Source organism: Anopheles darlingi, chromosome 3, assembly GCF_943734745.1.
Source record: "Anopheles darlingi chromosome 3, idAnoDarlMG_H_01, whole genome shotgun sequence".
NCBI lineage: Eukaryota > Metazoa > Arthropoda > Insecta > Diptera > Culicidae > Anopheles > Anopheles darlingi.
In genome coordinates this window covers 21,383,967-21,407,966 of record NC_064875.1, presented here as the reverse complement: position 1 = coordinate 21,407,966, position 24,000 = coordinate 21,383,967, and the positions used below count along the sequence as shown (strand labels likewise).

The 24,000-nt window shown below is 45.1% G+C and overlaps 2 protein-coding genes across 6 annotated transcripts in view; one reads left to right on the top strand and one right to left on the bottom strand.

The window, feature by feature from the left end:
- LOC125955895 (uncharacterized) overlaps positions 1-24,000 on the top strand; it is a 291,000-nt gene that overhangs the window by 50,776 nt on the left and 216,224 nt on the right. The gene's annotated exons all lie outside the window — the stretch shown is intronic.
- Positions 19,654-24,000, bottom strand: part of LOC125955914 (fasciclin-3-like) — a 108,826-nt gene continuing 104,479 nt past the window's right edge. For 3 of the 5 annotated variants that reach the window (XM_049687243.1, XM_049687244.1, XM_049687245.1), the window contains exons 9-11: positions 22,951-22,996; positions 20,776-21,013; positions 19,654-20,688 (exon numbers count right to left, since the gene is read on the bottom strand). In XM_049687243.1, coding sequence (XP_049543200.1) covers positions 20,365-20,688; positions 20,776-21,013; positions 22,951-22,996 — 608 coding nt within the window. In that variant the 3' untranslated portion in view covers positions 19,654-20,364. Of the gene's footprint in view, positions 20,689-20,775; positions 21,014-21,478; positions 22,555-22,950; positions 22,997-23,243 lie in introns of those variants that run through there. The other 2 variants (XM_049687246.1, XM_049687247.1) reach the window with 2 other exon arrangements.

Below are 24,000 nucleotides of genomic sequence, written 5' to 3'. Positions count from 1 at the left end.
TAGTTCAAATCCAGATATCGACCAAAGAGGTTTGGAGCGTTTCAGTGGAAAACACCTGAGCTATTACTTCTTAAAAATGAAATCAATTTGGCAAGAATTTCGTGACGACATCGGAAGTTTAGTGAGAGCCGTATCAAACCAATTCAAACCACAAAACGAAAATCCCATGTTAAGCCCTTTAAAGTACCCCCAATCCTTAAATGAGCACACTGATAAGTACGATTTAGACGATGAGGTATACTTATTAGTGCTACACCACTACGAGTTCGATGATTCCACAAGCAACAGAGAGGGCAGCGAGAAAGATATGGAAAAAATTGAAAGGTTTTTTCGAGATTATCGCGTTGACCAGCATGTGCACGAGAACAAAACTGCTGCGGAAGTGAGAGAAATAATGGATAACAGTGCGTACATGGTCGTTACCAAGATTACTACCAAGATGAACTTTTTATACTGATCTATACTCATTGTTTTAGTTGCATGTCAGGATTTCACGGACTACAGCTGCCTGATAACCATCATAATGAGCCATGGAGCAATGAATGATCAAATCAAGGCTCGTGATGGCGAAATGTACTGCTTCGAGGAAGACATTGTGGAGAAATGCACTTCAAACCGATCGCTCGATGGCAAACCGAAACTCTTCATCGTGCAAGCATGCCGAGGAGCTTCATTGATTGCGACGGATGCGATAAAGACGATGAAGAGCAGCAAGAATGACGTTTTGATTTTTCAAAGCACATACAGAGGTATTTGATATTTGGATTTGATTCTTGATTGATGAAAGATCACTAAGTGCAATCCTCTGTGTTCTGCTTGCAGGATTTTACGCCTTGCGAGACCCATCGAGAGGCACATTTTTTATGCAAAATTTTTTCAGTCTGTTGAATAAGCATCAAGACGAAGACATCTTTGGCATCATAAAGCTTCTGAACAGCTATTTCAAAAGCAATGCGTTAGTCACAAGCTAATGGAGGTAAAGCAATTACCTTAGGGTTTTAATCAATTTGATTCTTCTTTTGCTTTCAGTATTCCTCAAAGTCCCACTATGATCACCACCCTCCAGAAGGATTTCATATTTGGTGATCTTCGAATCGTGCGTCAAGACGATAAAATAATGTTTTCTTTCGACATGGAGGAAACAGACCTGACAAAATTTAAGACACTCAAAGCGATCCCCGTCAAGACAATGCCGAAGCCCCTAGACTATGTCGAGTTACTATAAGACCACCATCAGTTTGTTCCAGAAAATCTTCAAGGCTCACAATTTCAAATCGAGACTTTTTATTACTATTTTCTACTCTAAAAATAAGATATTAAACACTAATCGGGATAGATAAAATGACTGGTTGAATTTTGGCGTCATATTAACAAAAAATGAATTGTCCAGTTAGTATAATACCTTACTTACTTACTTACTTAACTATTCGTTATCAAATCTTAATGGTTTCAAATGTGTAAAACGGGATTTGACATGCCCTTAATGAATTTTGGTTAATTTTAGAAGCAATGACTCTCATATGTCTCTCCAAACCGCTAAAATCATCGCTTAAAGCTCGCGAAACGAAGAATACTGCTTTATTCGAAGCCGTAATCTTCTTTCTCAAGTTAATAAAGGCATTATTTTACTAATATGTTAACTTTTCCACACCGTTTTTGATCAAAAACGATAGCACAGATTCTCCTTGAAACGTAGATGTGCTTTGTTAAATGGAAAAAATACATTCTTGAGCCTCCCGGCTGTATAAAGTTTCACCCAAACTATGCAGGAATTCCCATTAATCCAACAGGTGCTGAAAGAGGCTCTGAACCTCCAAAATCACGACATTAATCTATGAACCCAGTAGAAACATGTCGATTAAACGTCTATTCACCGTTGTAAACAACCAGGAATGGTTTAATGAACCAAAAAACCATTATTTTGCATCTATTGTTTTATTGCATATCGTGCCAGTAGTACTGAAAACCGTCTGAACCATCAAATTACACCTTTTTAATTCGAAACGATCCCCCTCTTCCATTCTTCTATCAGGAAATGTCATTTTCAAGGAAGATGCAATTATGCACCATATGTAGATTAGTTAGTTTGGGTTACCCATGGCTTTTGCGCCACTCTGAGTACCAACAACTTGCCAAAAAGTTGTTGTACGAGATGTGTAGTAACCATATGCACCAATTCCGCGCGGATTTGCGACGCTTTTCATCTCTGGTTCACTGAAATTCTACGAATTCCTCGTTTATCCTTTGGGAAAAGCTTACTTTTCTTCCCATTTTTCTCGATGGGATCAAGTTTATCGCCACTTTTCAATAAATTTTCAACAGCTGTGAGTGTCCGATGAATTCTGTGTCCTTTTTTTCTTTTAGAGAGGCCTGCGTCATGGTAGGTTTGGATTATTACCTTTTTCTCGAACTTTAGATACTCTGATAGACCCTTAGTGGCTAAATCAAAAGGGACAAAAGTGATTTCGCTATTAACCCTCGGTTGGGCACCCGGCGTTTACCCTTTCGTTGGGCACCCGGGTACCCGGGTACCCAGCTTATGTGCATTGCATAGTTAAGTGATTATTCCACCGTTTTTATCACTTTTATGACAAAAATTGTGCAAAAGAACTAATTTAAGGGTCTTGACTACGTGTTTTTGTTATCAAAACAATATGCATTAAAAAACAATAAAAACAAGGAACACAATATCATTGACATCCCTTCATACGGTCATTCTCTACCGAGTACGTCGTATAGCAAGCATTAAGATCCAATACTGATGGTATTTTTCTGTAATTGTTTCAATGAAATTAATTATTTCTTCAAATAAAACTGTTTTGCATGGTCAAAAGGCTTTTGCACAACCCACACAATTGATAATAGTGATGCTGGCCATGGTTACCTAGACAGCAAACCCTTTCACAATATCATACCACTTGTACAAATTGATGTTGTAGATGTTAAAGCGCAAGGATGACGATACAGATTTTTTACAGATACAGTAAAAAAACCTTTTTTCATTACCAGCATTGTCAATTGCTCTGTTACTTTCATTTAATTTTTAGAAAAAAACATGTGAGCTGTGGAAACGTATTATGAAGGACGATTATTCGATCCCCAAGGGGAAAAAATAGTTTCAAGTTCTCTTATTGAAAATTTATTAAAAAGTGCGCAAGTTGTAAGATTAGTTTTTCAAAAAGTTACAATATAGAGCATTTTCTGTCAAATGATATTCCCGAATACTAAATTAAGTACAGGGTATATAAATCAAAACTATCGTGGTGCCTTCCACTTCCATCATAGCTCTCTCGTGCTATGTTTGTCTCCGGAGTCAACCTAAACCTCGCCTTAAGTTTTTTAAATCAAAATAAGTGTATAATTTACTCATATGTTATGAACATTGCATTGTACGAACAATTTTTAATCAGTATGAGAAATAATGTATAGCTGAAATTGCACATAAAGGGCTGCATAATGTCTTACTTATTTTTCTCGTGTTGCTGGTGTTATAACGCAACAATAATTAAAATTTAAATTAATTTTCATTAAAACATTGTAGTTTACTTATATAACAATTAATAGACCCGTGTATATTGATACATATTGATAAAAAGTGTTATATTGTGTTTATAAACATAGCCCACAAGCATAGCCAACGTGCTGGGTACCCGGGTACCCGGGTGCCACTGGGCGTATGTTATTTTTATCGGCCCATAATTACCTTTATATATTAATTATCAAAACAATTCCAATGCCAATTCGGCTTGAAAAGAGTTGTACTTTGGGGATCCGGAGTTTCGTAAAAAAATATTTACGGGAAGTAATTCATTTTTTCGCTGAAATGGATACCCGGGTACCCGGGTGCCTAACCGAAGGTTAAATGAATGCACTTAGGCTACACTTCTATCGTTATGAAAACCGAAATAAAGTTCTTTGAAATGAGGGGAAAAGTGAAATTAACATAAGGTTGTGCTATTTTTATTTCGCACCCTTTTTCGAAAAATTGGGCTAAAATGTCTATACTCCAAAAACGATGCTCCATAACACTTCAAATAGTTGGTAAAGAGCCTACGGATAAAATTACTATAGAGATCGGCATTGTAAACAAGGTTATTGGAAAAATAATTAAAAAAAACATGGTGATGCCATTTTGACTTCGTGCACTGTATAACTAGACTTAAGGAAACAGAGTTAACCACCGAGCACCCCCGCTATAAAGGTACCGACAGGAGGAAATGCCTGTCCATCTACTGTATACCAATTTCCCACCCTAATAAATATGGCCCCGCCCGTAATATATCAACAAAAAAAAGAGACTCGAAATTGCCGACGGGTCTCTTAAGCATTAAACCCGGTTGCATACCTTTCTGTCAATGGGGCGATAGAGCCAAGTCTGGTGAATTAGCCGTATGCGATAATTGGTCCCAACTGAGGCTGTTTATCGTCTCCTTGGCCTCGGCTTCCGCGATATGGCGCAGCATTCTTATCGCACAAAATCCGATTGTGTTGTCGTTTCCGATATGCCGATTGATTTTTGCAATTCACGGTCCAAATCCAAACAGAGCATTGCCTTCTTGCGAAAGCTATCTGGTCTCGCAGTCGGTTATGCCTGTTGGCAGCGCTTCAAATACGATCTTTTGCGGTTGGGATTGACAAAATAGATTCTTTGTCGTCACCTACTACGATGGGCTCACAATAGAATGCTAGAAATACACAACAAAATTATTTTTCACATTAATTACTCACCAAAACACTGTTAGAACTGCTCGCGAAAACATCATCCATATCTTAAGTATTCGGTCCTGCAACAATTACTGTGCTTTTCAATCGATTTTGAAATGAACCAAGGAACCCAGGCGTACGGGTAGTTAAATGTCAAAAACTTGATATATCCATTCACATAAAGAAAAATAATTAAAATGTTAAAATATTTTCATACGAATTTTGTTTCATTAAATTTCCTTTACTTCCTGTACTTATCCCCTTGCTCATGGCCATTGCTGCACCTTTATATTCTGGTTTTCTGTGGCACTCCATTCGCAAATGCACACCCACAATAACCACTCCTCTCGATTCGAGCTTTATTAAAGCGCCCACACATTTCCCACCGCACACGAAAACACCGAACCAGACAGACGACGGCCACACTCCGGAATGGAGTCGCTCATTCTGGGTTTTAAAAAGTTTTAACAATCCCCTCGAAAATCCGGCGAAAGGGGCAGTAAAATAAAAACAAAAAAAAGAATCAATGGAAAAAAAGAAGAGGGCGGTGTCGATGGTGGTGGTGGCGATCGTATTAAAAACAACTAGCCACCCACCCTGGTCAGGCCGGCCCGGGGGAAGTGGAAAAAGTGGCAGTCAGAGTAAATAATATCATCGACACATAGCACGGGCGCACACCTTGTTTACGGTGACGGTCAATCCTTCCATTATGCATGCTCGGCGCCTTATGACATACGCACATATTTGCTCGGGCCAATATTATTGCATTCCGCTGCACTTGCTGAGGGGAATCCCGGAAGCAATAAGCCAACCAGCAGCGGCCAACCCGTCCTGCAGCAGCAGCATCAACAGCACGCGTGATTAATGTAGCATTAATCGTTAACTCGCTCGAAGCGCAATAATGAATTCAGATGAAAATGTTGCTGCCACTACTATTTGCACAGTGAGAGGGATATTAATACACCCCCCGGGCGGGGGTGAGGTTCCAATATTCTGCCTCTCTCCATACATCCGCCGATAGCGGATTAAAGATCGGGTCCGATTGTTCATATTGTGTCCGAGCTACACAATAAAATCATTTCTGTTTTCCTTTATTGTCTCAACCTGCAACGAGTTGAGTAAAGACTCTATCGTTCGTTTGCCTTTACTGAGAAACTTTAATTTCCGCCTCACTTTACACTGAAATCATCCCATCAGCATCATACGCAGCGGAAGTTGAACGGAGAGTTGAACAGTGTTTCCAGGAAGTTTCAGTTCAGTTCCCCACCAGCAGTACCACCCACCACAGCAACAGAGTACTTGGACATACTTCCGACAGACACTAGCAACACCGTACCATCCGTAGACGCGTCTCGAAGCACCGGAGGAAGCCTGGTACTGCGTCAAACACGACAAAAGAAACTAATCCCTAAGTCCGATTCCGAGTATTGTTGCCCCAACCGGGGCAGGAGGAAGGGTGTGTACGAGGAGTACCAGACCTCGACCACTGCACTTCTCCGGTCTCCGGTTCAGTCCATCATTTGTTTCCGGATGTACGGTCGTACGGTTCCTGCCGCTCGGTACATCCTCCCCCAAAATCATGGACACGATCACGACGATGGCCAGGCCATTGTTCTTCACTCAGGTTCCTGGCAGCACTACCATCGACCATCGACCAGGGACGATGTTCACGAAAACAATGGCCTCGGTAGGATGATAGTTTGTAACGAACCTGTTCCAGTAGCCCCTGGTTGAGACCAGGACAAGGGTCTGAACTCGGACCTGGACTCACTGCCACTTCTCTTCTAGTCCGACAAACGACTCCCAAGCCACCACCGCCTAACCGCCATTGTAAATGGTTTAGTTTCATAATTTGGTCAACACTCAAGGCTCTCCGGGAGCTAGCGAGAAGGAGGGGGGTTGGCACTGTTTGTCCAAGGGGGATTGGAAGTTGAATGTTGGTTTTCGACCCTTTCTCTACCACCCCTTTTTTGATGGACCTGTTGAGAACCGGCCCCCAAAACAGATGGGTGTCGGAGAATTTAGAATTTGAATCGAATTAAAACAAAACGCTCGGACCTAAATGGGTTTGAGGCGAGGGTTGCGGTTTTTCACGGCACGTATTTTGCACAACAGAAAAACCCATTTTCGAATTGTCCACCGACGAAGAAATGTATGTTTTTGCGACTATCTCTCCCGGGATCCTGTCGGGATCGCAATTTACACGTCAAAACTTCGGAACTTCACCATTCTCAGTCACCGTTGTCCTACGCAACGTCTACGCATCACAAGGCTGACTAGATCACCGGCACCTTGGCAACCTTGGCAGGGCTGGGCGCTTTATCTGTTTTAATAATTCGCCAGAAAAGCCATAAATATTGTCCACTCCAGTGGCCTCCAGTCCGCCTGTCGCCTGTCGCCTGTCACTTGCCATGAGGAGCACGGTCTTGGATACTGTTAGAACGAGTTTCTGAAACCCGGAAAGATGAAGAGCAGGCCTCGACGCCCCTCGATTCGTTTGTCCACTTTTCGATACAAACGATATAAATAATGTTCTCGGAGACTAATTTCTTTCTTCTATGGGCCCCCCCCCCCCCCCTTTTGTCGGACGTAGGAAGAAAGGCCCAAGGATGAGATGGACCCAAGGATGTGATAACGAGAAAAGGAGGAGGAAACTTCTGGAGGATGTTCTTCGGCGGCGACTTTCTGTGACCGTTGCCTGCAGGGCAACGCCTTCGACAAGCAGCAACGGGACGTGGTGCCTCATTCCCCCAAACCCTTCTTGGACTTATCTTATTTGTTTTCTCACTCCCGGAGGGAACGAAGGCGAGTGGTCGAGTCGTTTCCGCCATACCGGACCGGGGATATGAGTGATTAATGAGGATCCAGATAATCTAGCGTTCCGGGGCGGGTAGTACATATTTTACGGCTGATCGAGGGTGTATATGTGTCATCCCGGTCAGGGCATGGAAAGGGCTCTCCGGTAGAACCCATTTCTTGATGTACTGGACACGAGGACGGTGGGTGGTTTAGGGCTTCAGATGAATGGACATCAGTGCCAGAGGCACTGGCCGACCGGCTTCTAGTTCTAATCCTTTTGCCACAAAATCAAACACAGATTCTGGAAAGGATTGCCGCTCGCTTCTCTCCCGAACACTCCACTCCGATGGTCAAATTTTATTTGAGTATCATAATTTAAGCCATCATAATCACTTTCTCCAGCTCCACTCGATTCAGCGAACACTGGAACATACTTGCACCGAGAGATGGATAGACCCAACGCCGTTCGTCGAAGGTGTTCCAACTTCCAGCTAGCTTAGTGTGTCCTCCGGGGATATGGCGCCTGTTCTCGATGGCAAAGTTTACGGTCAACCAGCGGACATCGTGGAGTGAGCTAAGCTCGTCACCAGCATCGGTGTTTGCAGATGAACCTTCATTATCGCACCGCATTGTCCGGAAGAAGCGTCGTAGGTTCGTGGAGTGCAGCATATCTCGGTGACGTGCGTGTGCGGAAACGGATTGAGTACACACCCTGGCTCGACCACAAGGAGGATCGCACTCTCTTGCCCTCTCTCTCTCGCTCGCTGGCCTGGTTGGTAGCATAATTAATTACCGTAATTATAACACGAACCCACCATAACCGCCTACGGGTCAGTAATCATTCGCGGTAATGTGGTAGCGGTGGTGGCTGTCGGCGGCGACAGTCACCCGGTCGGATGTCGTGAATTTGAGATGACAAGGAATTTGATGCCGAGGCCGTTGCCATTAAATCGTCTTTTATCATTTTTGCGTCGGAGTCGGAGTCACTGAATTGAATTCTGGGGAAAAGGTCAGTGTCCAATTACTAGTACTTGGCAGTAACGGATTAGTGCTGCCAATGAAGTTTGGGTTAATTTGTAAAGCATTCTTGCTATCGAGGTAATAATTGGGCTTAGAAACCATTCCATCGATTCAGGATGGATTAGTTGGAAAAGGACGCATTTTAACGATTCTGTGATTCAATTCAATTTTACATTTCAATTTCGATGGAATGTCATCTTTAGAACTCTGTTTAATAGTGAACTATGATATTTTCAATGTAATTGGCTAATTATCGTAGAAACAGATTCTCAAACTGAGAGCATTGCTCATTTTGCAGCACTACTATCATAACTGACTATTTAAACTTAAGTTGGTTAAACTGTTCTATCAGACTTTCTGATCACGCATGCTTAATAGATAAGATTGTCCAATGTTTGTGATTTCCTTACAATTGATCATGAGTTTTGTGCTTTCTTCTTGGATATCCCATAATCGTTCATGAGTTTTGAGATTTTTAAAAACAAAAGCAACGATTTAAAAGGACACAAAGCGTTCCAGTGCGTTCTGTTCTTATGAAAGCCCCACAATACTAACTGCATCCTCATAATGATTTTTTCTGCTTAAAATGTGTTTATGCTTCTTTAGTTGTGGCTAGGCTAGCAAAGTTAAATTGTTTACGCCGCAGATAAGAAACCAAATAATTAATGATTAAATCGCAATAAAACTCTTGTTTTGGTTCATTATATCTATTCTGGCTACTTGATTAATTTTTTTAATAGCCAATAGATGAAAGGACCGCTAGGACTGTAATGTTTATTAATTCACTGTAAATTGCTTCGAAAATATTCTATTCTTACGGAAATTGTCGTTAAAATTAAATAAAAAAAAACCTAGAACTCAAGTGAGTTGCCTGTCGCCATTTCTTTCCAACGATTGTTTTACAAATAGAAAGTTGAATTCAGATGATATTGGACTGACAAACTTTACAAACCACAGTGTAATCAATGAACATTTTGTGTCGACATTACCTTCTTTTTGTAGAAATTGAATAGTAAAAGAATTTGCAATAAAGGACACATTATTGGTAAAGGAACCAAAACTACGATCGTTCTCTCTGCTGCCCGGGTTAAGCATCTGTAAATGCCATTTTCACTTTATCGCCCTCCAATCCAACCCAATCCCCAGTATTCTCCCCCTTCTCAGAACGAAAGAAGAACGTTCCGATCCCCTATACTTATAATCACTGAACATCCGCCCCATGTGTCTCCTTTTCAATCACTCCGAACCCCGAACCGAAACCGGCGAACAATGTTACGACCGTAATTTGGCCGCCATCAAGCTACAGTTTAGTAGAAGAATTCACGTTCCACCCCCTCGAACTTTGCTGTCTCGCATCCGCTTGGAATGGAAATAAACGAAAAAAAAAACGAAGCAAGAAGAAACACCGGGCAAACACTAGATAAAGCCATCAAACAGCCACTGCAAACACACAGTTTGCGCACTAGTTACGGGCGGGGTACCCTTGCACCGTCAAGGTTATAGTACCAGCACTAACCGGGTGCAGCAAGACCCACGAGGGGGGAGAGGATGCTGAGTGGGTGAGAACGGTTGTCGTTAAAGTTTACTGCACTGCACTCGTCAGGATGCTTCTTGCGCTTCCTTCTCCTCCATTCTCCATCGGTGCAAATTCTTCATTGCGGGGTGCACCGGGCACTGGGCACCACCTAAAATCGCATCTAACCACCACTAACGCTGCTCTATCAAACGTTGGTCCCAACCCGATGGATGGATTGTTTAAAAGAAGACTCAAAGGTTAGTGAGATAGAAAAGCTTCATGCTCTGGACTCTCCATGGAGGACTTTTTACCGTGGGATGCGTCCTCCGTATGATCATCCGTCGAGGTTTCGCGTACCTTTGGAGATAAAATTTTACGATGCACCTTTCCCCCCGGGGGTGGTACTCGTGATGCCCCCGGAATTGCGCGGTGAAACTTATCAAATGCAATCATTTTCTTCGGACCGTTTCGTACCATTTCGGACCTTTTTATTGCACCACACCGACCGGGTATGATATTATAAAACAGCTTGTTCCGTGACCGAAAACGGCAAACGCCCTATAATCATTCGTGTATGTGTGTGCGTGTGTGTGTACTTGCACACATACACAAACACTCTTGCACTGATGGGTAGTGCTGGTCGTAGGAACTTTATCTCTTAATCTTCCCATCGGAATACCCCGGCGGAAGTTACCCTAGAAGTGCCTAAGGGGCTTTTATTTCCTCATTTCAAAAAGTTCTCACGAAACTCCTTGTACGATGCGGCCAGTTCTAACACACACACACACACCCTGGCACATGCTGATCCCACACGAGATGTTTCATGCATCCTTGGGGCAGTTTCAATGCATCGCGTATCAATGCCCAATGAGTGTGGAGTATATGTGGCCAGCGGTCGGTCGGTCGGTCGGTCGGTGGTGGTTGGAAAATAATGTTAAACTTTTCCCATTTTCTTGTTCGACCACGGACCACGGCCAGTCGATAAGGCCACCGGGCCGGGTCCCAATCTCCCGGCTACTCCCGGGGAACCTTTCGGGAATGAGCTGTTCCAGCTTTTTGGGGGGTTTTTCGATAGTGACCCCTCCCCACCCTCGGATTTAATGGTTTAAAGAGAAAGAGAGAGCCAGAGAGGAGAGGTGCATGAGGCTGGATGAAAGTTTTTCCGGAATCATTTTTCGCTACAACATGTTCCCCGAACAAGGCCCGAGGGTTAGGAGGAGGTAGAAAATCATTGAGGAAGCAAATGTGGCCACTATACTTCTTGTTCCTCGCTCGAACACACACACACACACACACACACACACACGCTCATACTAGTAGGTTGAGTTGCTCGGATATCGATATTAAATGGTCCAGAAGCATCCTGTACCTCCTTTTCCTCCTCCTGAGCGAAAGATCACTTCAACTTTGAGAGGCAAAGGGAACGAACAGACTCCGATGGATACGGGATAGGTTATTCTCGGTCGGTTCTTCAGTGCCGTGGCTAGTAAAAAGGGCAGTTCTGTTTCAAGTGCAGTTTTCCATTAAACTGCATTATCGGGCCCACGGAAATGGCCACAAAGAAGTGGAGCGAAGGCACCAGGCACCCGGAGGACACTCGTGCGAAGTTAAATTGTGAACATCGAAGGCCTGGATGAGAAGACCGTCGGTTTGAAACGCACCCGGACCGTACTACTACATCCTTTGCATGAAAACAGTTTTATGCTCATTTATGCAGCGTCCTTCCCTACTCACGAGTTGCTTGCCTGGTTTGCAAAATTCCTACAGAAATGCTGGAGAGTGCTTCTACTGCATACAGGACCGACGATGCAACCCGGTGTGTGTGTGTGCATTCCTTTGCCGATGATGGGCGATGTCGATGGTACCGCTTGCATGCCGGGTTGCCACTTGAGCGAGGATGGACAGGTGCACGGCCAGGATCCGGTAATATGCTCAAGAGCCGGCCATTAGGGGTTGTCGATAGTGTAGTTGTGCATACGGAGGAAAAGGTAGCACCCGAGGACGTGGCTGCTTTGCCATTTGCCTTCGTCGTCGACGACGTCGTAGATAGCGTTGTTTAAGCGTTTTTTCGAGATGGATTTCTTATTGGATTATTTCGAATTTGCTTCTTTTCATCTGCTGCTGCTGTTGCTGCTGCTGCTGCTGCTGGGATGCTATGTCATTTCGTTGGATTCGTTTGCTCGGCTTCCAATCAGTTAATTGAAGTTCAAAGTAATGATGTTTGAACTAAATGGGGAGCTCTCTCGCAAGCAATGCAACGAAGCTGATGCGACTCACATTTCAAACGCAGTTCGGCTAATGGCAAATGCAAATTTTGTTTACTTGCCTATTATGTACTCACTTTCAAAGACAAAATTGTAGTACAGCTGCGTGCAAGCATTGCAGTGGTTTATACTGTGTAAATCGCACATAATATGTAATCGGTTGAGTTGTTGAATAAATAATAATGTGACAACCATAACCTTTCCTATTTAGTTGATATGATTCGTTAGCATAAACACGATTGTAAGCTTATCATTTTATAATTGACTATCAGATGTAGAATGCAGCAATAAATTATGAAAATGACGATCCGCATACTACCGATGCAGCTGAGTCATATACTGACAGACGAGGAGCTATTAAAGGCCTCAGCTGATGAATATGAATACCAGAGGTACCACTGAACGGTAGATTCATGATTGATGAGATGACAAAGGATACTGGATAAAATCCGACAGCCCTGCTTTGACCAAAGAGATCATTTAAGAAATATGTTTTATCCAAGGATTTCAATCAGCAAATAGACTTATGAAGGGGACCTAACGACTTACGTATAATAAAGTATGACAGATCAATTACATTTTTCGAAGAAAAATGGGCATTCTCCTTTTTTCAGCAATTGCTCAGCTTAATTGTTGTCTGTTCCTTGGCAGTGAAACTCAATCCATCCATGAAACTTGATAGTGAAAGTTATAATTGCATATGTATTTGAACTATTGAAAACTATTTGAATATTGAAAACAATGGAATACATTTGAGATATTGAATAATTTTTGGGTAGAGAATTTGAGTAAATGCAACAGAAGATTCGTGAAATAAATCACTCTTGTCAGAGGTCAATCGTTTCAATAAATTCCTTTTTTCAAAACACTACAATTTAATTCAATTAAACGATTTTAAGCTAAAACGAACATATTCACCTCCAATTTCATTGTTTTCATATCGGCCACGTGAAATTGCCGTTCGTTTTTGTAAACAGATATCGTTGATATTGATTTTCTTTGTAGAAAATAAAGTAGCAATAAGGAAATGTTCCCAAAATTTATATTTTGATGTGATTTTCATTCGAAAAATCCGCCATTTCGGTTGTCTAATCAACAATCTGCCGAGATTGCTCTATTCACTCTCGGTACAAATCGGCTATCACCCTCAGCTGATTTCGCAACATTAACAAGAAGTTATCGCTCAATCCGCGGGCACAAAATGTTTGCTCCACTCCACGTACCGCGTAGAAGCTTTTGTTGTTAACAAGTTTGAAACGCACTCGGAGCACTGCACATGGTGAGAAGCGCAAGCTGAACACCGAAACAGCGAACCAGCGAACGGTGAACCACATTTCCCGTGGCCCTATATAAGCGGAGAAGAGGATTTACTGCTAAAAACAAAGCAGAACCCCCCCACCACTCGGCTCAAGTTGTGGTACAAAACCAAACACACAAGCCCCCTCGCCATGTCGTAGAAAAACACTCAGCGGTAGCGGCATGATGGAATCACAAGAACCTCGCCCTACATACCACGTTACACACACACACACACACATAAGCATAAGAAAAACGAAGTCCCTCCGGTAAACATTGCTCTCTAAGCTCTTGTCACACTTGTCGACCTCCGTCTTGTGAGAGTGCATCAACGGGGAGTGACTCCCTATGCACACTTCATTGATAAACCTGCCAACCTGCAAAACACGTCACTCGTCCTGCAACTGCTGCAAATACTGCAACCTGATCCCGGTCAAATCACAAAGAAATCCTTTCCGTACACAACATACCATGCGGTGTGTACGTGCGTCTCGTGCTACCGGGATCTTCGGAGTTTCTTCAAGGTAATGAACGCTCGACCCTCCCGGACTAGAGAGACACTGTCCCCCAGGTCCCTGGAACCCGGTGGGGACCGAGGCGAGGGTTTTATATTCAAAAGCAATTTTACGCCAGAGTAGTCTGTAAATATTTATGCATAATAATCTCGTCGCTCCTCATTCCCGCTCTCTCTCTCTCTCTGTCTCGCTTCTGGGGCTGTCCTCAGTGGTCTGCATCTGGCCAGCGCCTGCACTGGTACCCTGGTGCTGGCGGTGCCGCACTCCTGGTGTTGTAACTAATTTGAATGTACAAGTGCCGATGATGTTCTGCCATTTTTGCCATTTTGCTCAACCACTAGGAGGCGAGAGCAGAGGCAAACCGGGAAAACGTAGGGAACGTAGCATGCCAGCAAACACGAAACGTGGCTTGCTTGGATAGTGTGGCAGCGTTGCAGACGTTGCTGCCAGGAGGACTGCTGCAGCGCTTGTTATAAAGAGGGAGGCCGAAATGAAAAACGGGAACGGGAGCAAACCAGACAGGAAGAGAGAGAGAGATAGACCCGACTGTGGCTGTGTCTATCGTTTTGCGGTCTCAACTCACTCACTCTCGCTTGCTCTTCCGGATGGTCAACGGAATCAATGACCGACAACAGTCCAGTCCTAGGACCGAACGGAATGCACACGCAATCCAGCAGCAACGACGACAACGGGCATATACCAGCTGACCAGAAAGGGATGATGCGCTACCCGCCGAGATGATGGTGGTGGTGCTGGTGGTGAGTGCATAATTTATGACAAGTGGTCCGTCCTCCCGTCTTCTACTCGCACGGTTCTCTCCTCACAACGGACATGGCCTACTGCAGGACGTTTAGTAAGTTTGTATTGGATTTCTTTCTGCGTTCGCTCCTTTCTCCTTTCACCTCATCCTCATCGTCCTGAGTCGATGCCTGGTCTAGGAGTGAGAAGAACCAGAAGAGCGTTGCCGCATCGGTTACATGCCTAATTGGGTCAGTCATTGTCATGCTCGTATGCTGTACACGTGCGTGCCTCCGTTTGCATACACAGCGTCTCTCTCTGTCTCTATGCAGACAGATTCTCGAGGATTGTTTGCTACCGGAACACGAAGCAGGCCAGCCCAGCCCAGCCTATGGTATGTACCGGCATCTTCCTTGACGCAGAATGGAAGGAATTTAATTTCTTGTCAATAGGCACCCCGCCCTTGGGGGCCTGCACCTGCTCTCGCATGCCAGCGGACCCGCCGGCAGCACTATTGTTTGTATCTTGGGGCTTGTATGTTACATCGGCACTGGTACCACCGGCAGCAGAAGCATTAATCAATTAGAACCCAACACAGGGCCGGGGGGGGGACGTGAGAGTATTTCTTGGATGGTAAAGATTGATTCATTCCCGGCATTCCCCGTAAATCGGCTGTTCCATACCCTCCATGCGCTCTCCGTTTCGTTTTTGTTGTCGTCTCGCCACAGATTGCCGTAAATCAATAAATCCTTGGTTCCAGGTTAAGATAAGTTATGGTCCTACAGTTTTCTGGTTTGTGGTTTTGCGTTCGGAGACGCATCGAATGGAGAAGGTCCTTTCGGGGAAGCAATGGACCGTTTTTCGGTGAAAGAATGTTGCTTTATTGTAGGCTTCGTACGATTATTTATTTGATTGCTTTTTGCACAAACATACGGCCGTGGTGGTATTGTTTAAATGGTTCCTAACGAGTGCGCAAGAGTTATGGTACTGGAGGTGGGCTACTCGAGGGCTATAGATTTAGCTATACTGTCTGGAGTTGGTCCTTCCCTGGTGCTCGCAGACGAGGACGTTGAACAAAGATGTTGAGCAGTCTGCCATTTTGTGCAAATCCACTGCCAATGAAATACGTTTCATCACGCGGTGCGCTTAATAGTTAGTCTTCTTTCGTCCTTATCAGCGCCCTACCTCATCATCGGCTTTTGACGGCACTGATCGAATGTTGCGGTTTGCAAATCCACCAACCACTCTGATAGTGCACTCTATCCGGGGAATTCCAGCAGACAAACCAATATGCCCTCGGTGCTACGTGCTTCGGTTTTCGTTTCGACCTAACGCAGCAGCAGCACCAGCAACCTGCAGTGAAGATTACTAGTAGCAATCCTGGGATGAGATGTCAGGGACAGCAGCCTGAGCTACGTCGGTGAGATGGATCAACCGTACCTCGATCTAGCCCGATTTCTTGTGGTTCGAAAGCTGCAGCACTACTGCGATTGTTATACTTTGGCCTCCTCTTCTGCTTCGTTGGTGCAGCGTCTCGATGAGATAATGAGCAATTCTGCCCGTGAAGCACCACAACGTGGGGCGGTGTGAAGTGGTTCATCCGGGGTAACGAGACAACCGTTATCCGGTCGTAAAATAAGATAATACACATCCCATGGCCATAGCGCGCAGTCAGTCATGTTGAACATGTTGAAAGAAGAAAAATCAATTTCCATCCGCACCAAAGTTGGCGGTCCTCGAACGATACCGCAGCAGCCAAAGGCAGCCAAGCAGGCTGCTGCCGGTTGCAACGTAGAAGCAGATAACGGATAACACGCCAACCGCACCCGGTTGCATGGTGCTTCTTCACCTTCACGTTCGATCGGTCGGTTGGTCGTGGTCCGATTCCGGTGTGCTCGGAGGGACCTAAAAGAGAAAAGCGAAATATATCAGGTGAAAGGCGTGAAAAGCAGCATCCTTGTCTGCGGTGTACCGGCGACGCCACGATCGATCGGCGCCGGTCCTCGAGGAGGGCGAAGGCAGTCTAGCAGGCAACGAGACGATCCGGGTTATCATGTCGGCGCGAAAAGATTGCAGATAATTGGTGGTGGCAGTAGCGTTGGCGTTGGCGATGGCGCCGTCGTTGTTGGTGGCAGACTAATGAACACTTACCTAGAAGGCCATGAGGAGTTTCTCGGAGACGAGGGGGTCTAGGGCGCGCTCTCGTGTTCGTGCAGATTGGCTCACTTAAGTTCGCAGCGTAATTCGTAATTGAGAGTTTCATTTCAACACTTGGCCGCTGCGAGGCTGCCTTCCGTGCTCAGGTCTACGGCATACTACATCATCATCACCATTCACCTTGGTTTGGGGCCGTTTTTGAGGGTTTCGCAGCAGCTGCTGCCGGGTAACTCGGTTTGTAGTTTCGCCACTAACTTCATTTTGTCCTTTCTTGTCTCGTTCTTTTTTCCGTTCCAGGTAAGACTGCGCGGTCTCCTCTTCGCTACTCCCGTGATCCGTGATTGGTGTTTGAGCCATCAACACCATAAAGCAGAAGCCTGTTAATGGACAATTGGCGTTAAGGTGAGCTGTTGCTGCTTGATGAGCTGTACCGTTTGATGTTTGCTGTTTTGTGTGACCACGGAGTGATTAAACGCACGCATCGTTCCCTCGTTTCCACGCGAGCAGCAAAGTGGACATTAGCAGGACTACCGCTACTACTAACCAGTGCTAATCGGTGGCCGCAGTATGTTTTGCTGACGAGTGAAATATGGCATTATAATTGGCCACTTAAAATCGCTTCACAAGTGGTGGCCGCACAAGAAACGGAAGCAATAGCTCATGGAGCTCTTTGTTCGCCGTTGTTTCCGGGCGCGCCACCGTAAACCGTTGCTCGCTGCGTCCTTGTTCGTTTTTGGCCCACCCCGGCCGGCAAATGTGCCTTTTGCATGCGCATAATGGGTGTCGAAGCAAAAGGAAAACATTATCCAAAACCACGGAAAGCGATTGCCATCAACAAAGAGAGAGAGTTTGGTTCTGTTGTTTCTGAATCCACTCCTGTACCTCATTTGCTTGAGGATCATCAAAAAGGCTTCGGTTACCTATAGCAACACATAAACACACACTCGCGCACAGAATCCAATTACACACCGCACCGCTAGGATGGTTCGTTGCTTGAATCGTCACTCATTAAATCTAAGATTTCAGGCCCCATTAAAGCGTTAACGTCTTTCAATAATCGTTTGTTTGCCTATTTATGTCCCGGGTCCATGGTTCCAGTGTGTCCGCTACCTGTTCATGCGACACCGTGATGCGACCGGTCGATTGCACCTGTCAGGAGTCATGCCAGCAAAAGGACGACGACGACAACGACACGCAAATTAGCAAGGCAAACGCGTGGGCCCTCAGGGAGGGCTCGCAGAGACAACAGTTGCGACGGACAAAGCGCAATAACTTACGCACGGCCAAGCGGAACTAATGTATCCGGTGGTGCCATCATCACTAAGGACACCGAAAGGATCTTGTTGTTCACAAAGGCAGCAGCGACTATCTCAGAGTCAACTTTGCCCCCGGGGCAGAGCATCTGCTGTTCGATCGAAGTAGACAAAGCTTCCGCTCGATGTTTTATTTTATGACGCACACATACACGCATTCACACGCACACACACACGCATTTAATTAATTTAGTTTAGAAATTCTATAAATCCTTCCCTCGTTAAACTCAATTTAATTACTGACACTGGTGCAATCGTTATGCCCCCGGGGGGGGGGGGGGGGGGGGGGGAGGCGACAGGTAAATTTGAAACCAGCCGCAGGACCACGATGTGCCTGTGTGTCTTCTTGTGAGCACCGCGATAGCACACACCGCATCTACGCAATCAGCTTTTTCCAAGCTTCTTCCTCATTCCCGATTGCAGCATGAAGGTGATAGTAGGGCGAATGTCTTCACCTTTGGCCCAAGCCAAGCTGTTCTCCCTTTCTGTGCTATATCATGAGGCTGGTGTATAGCTATGACAGCTCCTTAACCTCCTGCTCTTACTACCTCACCCCCACCACTAACAGTTATCACCGTTCTTTCCACGCTTTCAAACACCTGGACAACGGACTCCACTAAAGAACACACCAGTTCAGGACAGAGACCAACGCTGCCACTGCTATGCATTCACTCGTTTTCGGGCAGCATTGTTTGTTGCTAATTTGCGAACGTTTGCTCTCTTGCGTCCGACCGATTGCAACCGGCAACTGTCCACTTGCAACGCCAGGAATCTGCTTCCCGGTGGCGAAGGGTGGGGTCGTTATGTATGTGTACCTCTTCTTCGATAATCATTGCCCCCTCTGCCCGTCCCTGCCACTGTCCCTTGCCACACCCTAGCGCACCATCGGAAGTGTACGCAGTGTTTGCAGTGAGGCGTCCGACGGTTCGTTCGTTCGTTCGTTCGTACGCTTGTCGGTTGAATTATGTCAATAGTAGCAAAATGGTGCAGTATCACATCCTGGACACCGTCACCACCACCACCGCCTGGGGTGTCCTTTTCTCCCCCCGGCACGGATTGGTCACACCGGAACACAGCACACCGGAAGCACCTGGGCCGTGGGGTTTTGCCGTTTTTTTATTTATTCGCTCCTGACCAAACATAAATCAACTTAGATCATTACCAATTTGGCTGCCAGATTGTGATTGTGTGCAGTGGCAGCCGTCCGTCTGTCTGTCCGTTCGTTCGTTCGTTTGTCGCTGGCCTTTGTGCTAATGCGGTGCGAGAGTTAGACAACGTTCTCCCGGAGCGTTGTCTAATTCTTTCGTTAAAAACACAAAACCCTTTCCGGGATACAGGTTTAGCAGCAATTGAATTCGATGTGGGCTTTTATTGATACTTCCTTTTCAATTCGGATTTTCGACAATCTCGCTCTAGAGAGTGGAACGTGAGCGTTTTTCGAATGCTATCTAGGATGATGCTCGGTAGTTTTGATGATAAAAATGTGCGCTTTCACTTAAACCTTTAACTCAACTGCTCACAACACGTGCAGCAGTTCGAATGGGGAAAAAATATTCAAATACATTCTTCATACCTATCTCTCATACACTGCTACACTTTCTCAAAGCACTCGTTACTTCAGAAATCTTCAGAAACACATGCTTACATGCTGCTTACACATTACATATGAAGGCCTCCTGCAAGACACATAAGATCCTCACGAGGGGCAACGCCTCTTACTTCACTAAAGTCCTATTTCTCTACAACCTATCTTGGTGTTGTATAATTCGACGTTCATTTTTTTTAAAAAGTAATGGATACTATTATGTTTTAGTTCTGCATGATGAGAAAAAGGAAGATGAATTTATGACGCAGATTGGACGGCATATCCTGATGTGTATGATGAGCATAAAAAAAATACATTCCAAAGAGCAGCTTATGACGGTTCCTCTCCGGGCTGATGGGAGGCTGGTTCCTAGGGTGATGCATGAGATTTGATAATCCTAATCACAAACGCTTCCCAGCCCCTGCCCTTCTCGATGATCCACACTCTTCGGTGGACTTCACTTTCCTCCAGCAGCGGCTCCCTTGTCGTTGTTTTTGTGGCTCGGTTTGTTCAAACTAACGTCGATCACTGGACGATTGTCATCGCCCGAGTGCGACCGTGGGACAGTTCGCGACGATTCAATGCCAACCACCTCTCCAGCTCCTCCTGGTTGTTGTTTCTGCTGCTGTTGCTGCTGCTGCTGTTCTTGCTGTTGCTTCTGTTGCTGCTGAACGTACAGGATCTCGGCGTATTCCGTCGATTCGTTGGATGCCGGCTTGTTGACGAACGATATCTCTGAAGGTTTCAGTTCCAGCTCCGCATACACCAACGTTTTATCGTCCTGCCAGAAGGGAGAAAAAATGCCGAAGGATCCATGTTAACAGAGCAGTTAAGGTGACATGCTATAACTCAGGTTGCACTTGCTTACCTTGACCGGTTTCGTGTTACCACCAGGTAGTGTTTCCGCATCGCCAGACAGCTGCTGCTTCTTACTGGCATCCTGCTCGTCCACCACAACATCCGGAATCGGTGTCACCGGCTCGGGCAGATCGCTGCCAGCCGGGGTACCGCTACCGCCACGCTGCTGTAGCCCTTTGGCGAAAATGTTTTTGAATCTTTGCGCCTTCGTCATCGGGTTCTTCAACTCGGCACTCTCGGTGTCACTTCTGTTGTTTTGCGAAAGGAGTAGAGAGTAAAGAGAAGCGCAGGCATGCGGTTTTACTAAAGCTACGGTGAGATGGACGATAGATAAGCACCAGCAGTGCGACGATGTTGGTATAGAAGCGGGGTGCACAAGCAAGCGAGAGAGCAGGAAGGTGCGCTAATAGGAAAAAGGGCATGCTTACTGAAAGCGGAACGTAAAGATGTTCGGAAATTCATGCACTAAGCGCTAGGAAAATTTAAAAGTCATCATATATGGTTACAAAAACTTAAAAATTGAATAATTAAAATAGAAGAAAATGTACAACCTAGACATGTCTAATCATAATATACAAGTATCAAAATAGTAACTCGTAGAGATAGAATACGGTTACATCGTACACCAAACGAAGCAGGTATGTAAAAATATAGAACGTAAAGTGAAAAACAAAACACCACAATAGAAAGACCGAGAGATTAGCAAAACTATATAAACATAATAATAACATTTTATTCATTTCGAGCTCGCTAATAACGGCACAAACTTGTGTAATAATAAATTAAAAGCATCGTATAGTAACGAGTAGCACAGAGAACTGCTGCTAGCTAGCGCCTACTGAGAGAGGGGGAATTGTTGGGAAGTTGTTTCTTTGCAGAAGAGAGCTGCATCACGCCGCATACACTGTGTTAAGTTAAAGCCACTCTGACGCGCACTCTCGACATTATTAGACACAGCCTCCTTCGTCAGTTAGCAGCCAGTACTACACTACTGTTCTCCTTCACTTCTTTTTCTTCTTCTTAGCAAATCTCGTCACGTTCCTTTCTACGAATGGCATCCAGAGCAGGAGGAGTATGGGTAGGAGGGAGAGGAATGCAGTTTTTGTTGGGGCTACGCGACGCGTTAAATAAGGGCAACGTACAAGCAGCTAAAATGCAACGCACTAATTATCTAGCGTCAAAGAGAGAGAGTTGCGCTATCTGTTAGGGTGATTAGAGTTGCTAAGGTTCGCTACGTCGTGGTTATACGATCGCTGTGTACCCATGTTGCTGCTGCTGCTGCTGTTGCTGCGAGCGCGTATGTTGGTTACCGCGGCTCATGCTCGGTTAAAATATCTCCGTTTCACGTTTCCGCCGGACGGAGGCACCGGACAGGAGCAGTTGCGCTTGTTTCTCCAGCAGTTCGCGCTGTTGCTGTGGAATCCAGCGTTTCTGAGCAGCAGCGGTGGCCGATGGCGGTAAACCGACCTGATTCGGATCACCATAGCCACCGCCGTACCCATAGATCGTGGAGGAGTCCGATGACAGGACGCTGGCATTGTCGAAGTTGTTGCTGTTTACGGATAGTTGCGGTTCGCGTCTGCTATCCTCGATCGGGTACCGCAGATTGTTCGGGCGCAGTAAGGACGTGTTGACGACGCCAGCGGCACCGGACGAGGTGGCAACCACATCGAATGGACCGCCGTTGTTGCTGCCATTGGTTGCGGTAGCTGCTGCTGCTGCTGCATTCCCGGACGAACCATTCGGCGGGGACAGCATTGTTTCACCAACACCATTGTCTGTTGTGTCACTGGGTGAGGGGTTGGGGGAGAATTAGTTCCCAAACGGAGAGAGGACAGGAGAGGTTGGTACCGATTTTTTTTTTTTTTGAAGAGATGTTTCGGTGGTTGTTCAGGAAAGAAAAATAGGGGAAATATGTATACAGTCAACTAAGGTTGTAAAAGGAAGTACAAAAGGAATACGTCGCATACTACATAATGAGAAAGGACCGGGGAATGGAAATGGCCGAAAATGAGAGAAATATTACATGACACCAAACAAGCGGAAAAGATCAATCTACACACATACACTACTAGATCGCGACTACTTCACCTTAGCACCATATACTTAGCAACAAACCAAAAGGCATGCACTACTTAGATCCGTTCCTTCGCCTCCATCATGGCATGCTTAGGCAGTTACTTACGTTTCGCCAATTTTCGCTGCACTCGTAGACGTTGAGCTGCTTGCTCCTGTGAATGAGATGATTTTAGAACAAGATAGCATCTTTAGTACGGTTGCGCTCGGAACAAATTGTAATACATTAAAAAAGCAACATGAATGGAAACAAACAATGAAACAAACGACGGGAAGACGCTCACACACACAAGGACAAACGACACACCAAATCAAAATGTACAGAAAACAGAGACAGAGAGAGCCTCACCATTGCGCTATTAACCACTTTCCACTCAAGGACAGGACCCACATTAGGAGAAAAAAATCCCATTAAGCATGGTAAATTTATTTGGAGGCGATTTATTCCATCGAAGTATATATACACTTTATTGGGTTTAAAAAAAATAGAAGGGAGTTCGCTTTTCGTTTAAGAATTCGATTCCATTTATGAAACTGGTCCACCATCGCCTCACAGGTCACGCGCGCACGGAGGTCAACACCACACGATTTTAAATTTTTCCGCAGATGAATTTGTGGCGTGCTTTCGTTGGAGCGTGACGATGGCAAATAACGGTAGTAATAGTAGTGCCGTAAAAGTGTAAAGATCATTCTTGTTCTGTGTTCTCACCCCCCACCTTCCACATTAAGTATACCGTTTCATTTCAATCATTAAGTGGAGCTGCCCATTGTAATGACAATAAATGCTGATGCTTTTGTAGTGTAAAAAAACCTCGTGGGGGGAGAGGAAAATTCACAGTTCGAGTTCGCAGATTCAAAATTTAAATTGAGATTCCTTTTCTACGAGATTGTTCCGAACGCTCCGAGTGATTGTTATTTTGCTTGTGTAGATGGATAGGGGGGATGTAAGCCGTGCGACGGAAATGATTGCGAAGAGACAGAATAACAGTAAACTTCTTAAGAATTCCTGAATATGGACACTTTGTGCAAAGTATAATCTAAGGGAAAGAGGAGAAACATATGCCGCGCACAACCCATGCTCTCCCATCATTAAATATAGTTCTCCTGCTGCCAGTTAAACTTACAATCCAAGAAAAAAAGGGAAGAGAAATGAAGAGAA